The sequence below is a fragment of the Octopus sinensis genome, linkage group LG27, assembly GCF_006345805.1.
Source record: "Octopus sinensis linkage group LG27, ASM634580v1, whole genome shotgun sequence".
Lineage (NCBI taxonomy): Eukaryota > Metazoa > Mollusca > Cephalopoda > Octopoda > Octopodidae > Octopus > Octopus sinensis.
In genome coordinates, this window is record NC_043023.1 from 13,894,715 (window position 1) to 13,897,214 (window position 2,500).

Sequence of the window (2,500 nt, forward strand, 5' to 3'; positions counted from 1 at the left end):
GCCACGGTCATCTGTCGGGAACCATCCGAATTGTTTTACATAGAGAAAGATGACTTTGCTGCCCTCTGTCCGCAGTTATTCGACGACGAACTTTCACAGAAGATCAAGTTCGCTCAGTAAGTATGCAATTACTTGTTTTGTTGTTGTTGTTTAGGATGTGGCCATGCTGGAGCACCACCTTGTAGAATTTCACTCGAATGCATCAACCCCAGTTGTTACTGTGTGTTCCTTCTTATTTTTTTACTGCCCACAAGGGGCTGCACACAGAGGAAGGCAAACAAGGACAGACAAAGGGATTAAGTCAATTACATCGACCCCAGTACGTAACTGGTACTGATTTTATCGAACCAGAAAGGATGAAAGGCAAAGTCGACCTCGGCTGAATTTGAACTCAGAACGTAGTGGCAGACGAAATACCTATTTCTTTACTACCCACAAGGGGCTAAACACAGAGAGGACAAACGAGGACAGACAAGGGGATTAAGTTGATTACATCAACCTCAGTGCGTAACTGGTACTTAATTTATCGACCCCGAAAGGATGAAAGGCAAATTTAACCTCAGCGGAATTGGAACTCAGAACGTAAAGGCAGATGAAATACTGCTAAGCATTTCGCTTGGCATGCTAACGTTTCTTATTTCTTTACTGCCCACAAGGTGCTAAACACAGAGGGGACAAACAAGGACAGACAAATGGATTAAGTTGATTACATCACCCCCAGTGCGTAACTGGTACTTGTTTAATCGACCCCGAAAGGATGAAAGGCAAAGTCGACCTCGGCGGAATTTGAACTCAGAACGTAACGGCAGACAAAATACTTATTTCTTTACTGCCCACAAGGGGTTAAACACAGAGGGGACAAACAAGGACAGACAAAGGGATTAAGTCGATTACATCGACTCCGGTGTGTAACTGGTACTTAATTTATCGACCCCGAAAGGATGAATGGTAAAGTCAACCTTGGTTGAATTTGAACTCAGAATGTAACAGCTGACGAAATACCTATTTCTTTACTACCCACAAGGGGCTAAACACAGAGGGGACAAACAAAGTCAGACAAACGGATAAAGTCGATTACATTGACCCCAGTGCGTAACTGGTACTTAATTTATCGACCCCAAAAGGATGAAAGGCAAAGCCAACGTCGGTGGAATTTGAACTCAGAACGTAGCGGCAGACGAAATACCTCTAAGCATTTCACCCGGCATGCTAACAATTCTGCCAGCTTGCCGCCTTCTTGGCGACGTAATAACCCCCAAGGTGAATGCTCTAACACAAGGCCATACTTCTTCATTCACACGAAGACATCATACTGCTGAACTCTACCTGTCTATTCATTCACCTTAATCACAAAATTTTTAGCCATGCTCTATTTGTTACTGTACAAACATACCTTAATTTACCTGTTTCTGCTTGTCTTTCGGTCTCTCTCTCTCTCTCTAATTGTCTGCCTGTCTGTCTCTGTCATTCTGTCTATCTATCTATCTACCTATCTTTGTCTGCCTGTCTGTCTCTCTATCTATCTGTTTGTTTGTCTGTCTGTCTATCTTTCTACCTACCTATCTATCTATCTTCTCTATCTATCTATCTATCTATCTATCTATCTATCTCTATCTATCTATCTATCTATCTATCTATCTATCTATCTATCTATCTATCTATCTATCTATCTATCTATCTATCTATCTATCTATCTGTGTATGTACCTACCCTCTTACCTACATACATATATACAGACAAGTTTTGTCTAGCGAATGTTTTAAAAAAAGATGGGTGAATGTAGCAAGGATGGCACGTATGAATGACGAAGCCACCTTGAGCATAATCCTAAGAACCCAGAAATTGGAAACAGAGGGTTACCCACTTGCAAACAAATGTGGTAACATATAACAATATCGACCGAGGTTACTGTGGTCTTTTTCGTAGGCTTTTCTTCCCACGGATAAACCTTACTTGCTTTCCCCTTTACACCATATATCATAACACTGTGATACACGATCCCTATTGATCGTTTTTTTTTCTTCTTCCCCTTTTTTTTCCTCTTTTTTCTTCTTTTTTCATTTCTCCTTTCTTTTGTTCCTTTTTTTTATTTTTATTTTTTATTTTTCATTTTATTTATTTTTTTTTGTTCTTTTCTTCCCTTTTATGATCCCTCTTGATCGAAAACCTACGCCACCCCCCTTTTTTTTGTTTCTTTTGTTTTTTGTTTTTTTCATCCCCCAAAAGAAAAGCTCTACCTTGTAACTTGTCCCATCTGTGTGCAGCCCTGTGTGGCCAATAAAGAAACTTATCTATCTATCTATCTATCTATCTATCTATCTATCTATCTGTCTCCTTACCTAACCCTCCGTGTCTGTGTGTCCCTAATCACATCCATCCACTCCCCCCCCCGCTCCCACCAAACAACCCAACACCTGGCGCAACCAACCAACATCAAACGAAAACTTTCCATTCCAGAAGGTTCGAATTATTCAAGGACTGGCGAGATTTGAACCTGCAC

General features: G+C 40.8%; 1 protein-coding gene across 1 annotated transcript in view; it reads left to right on the forward strand.

Moving 5' to 3' along the window:
• LOC115225213 overlaps positions 1-2,500 on the forward strand; it is a 25,025-nt gene that overhangs the window by 9,132 nt on the left and 13,393 nt on the right. The window contains exons 5-6 of the mRNA XM_036514126.1: positions 1-116; positions 2,458-2,500. The exon at positions 1-116 is cut by the window's left edge and continues 33 nt beyond it; the exon at positions 2,458-2,500 is cut by the window's right edge and continues 96 nt beyond it. Coding sequence (XP_036370019.1) covers positions 1-116; positions 2,458-2,500 — 159 coding nt within the window. The remainder of the gene's footprint in view (positions 117-2,457) is intronic.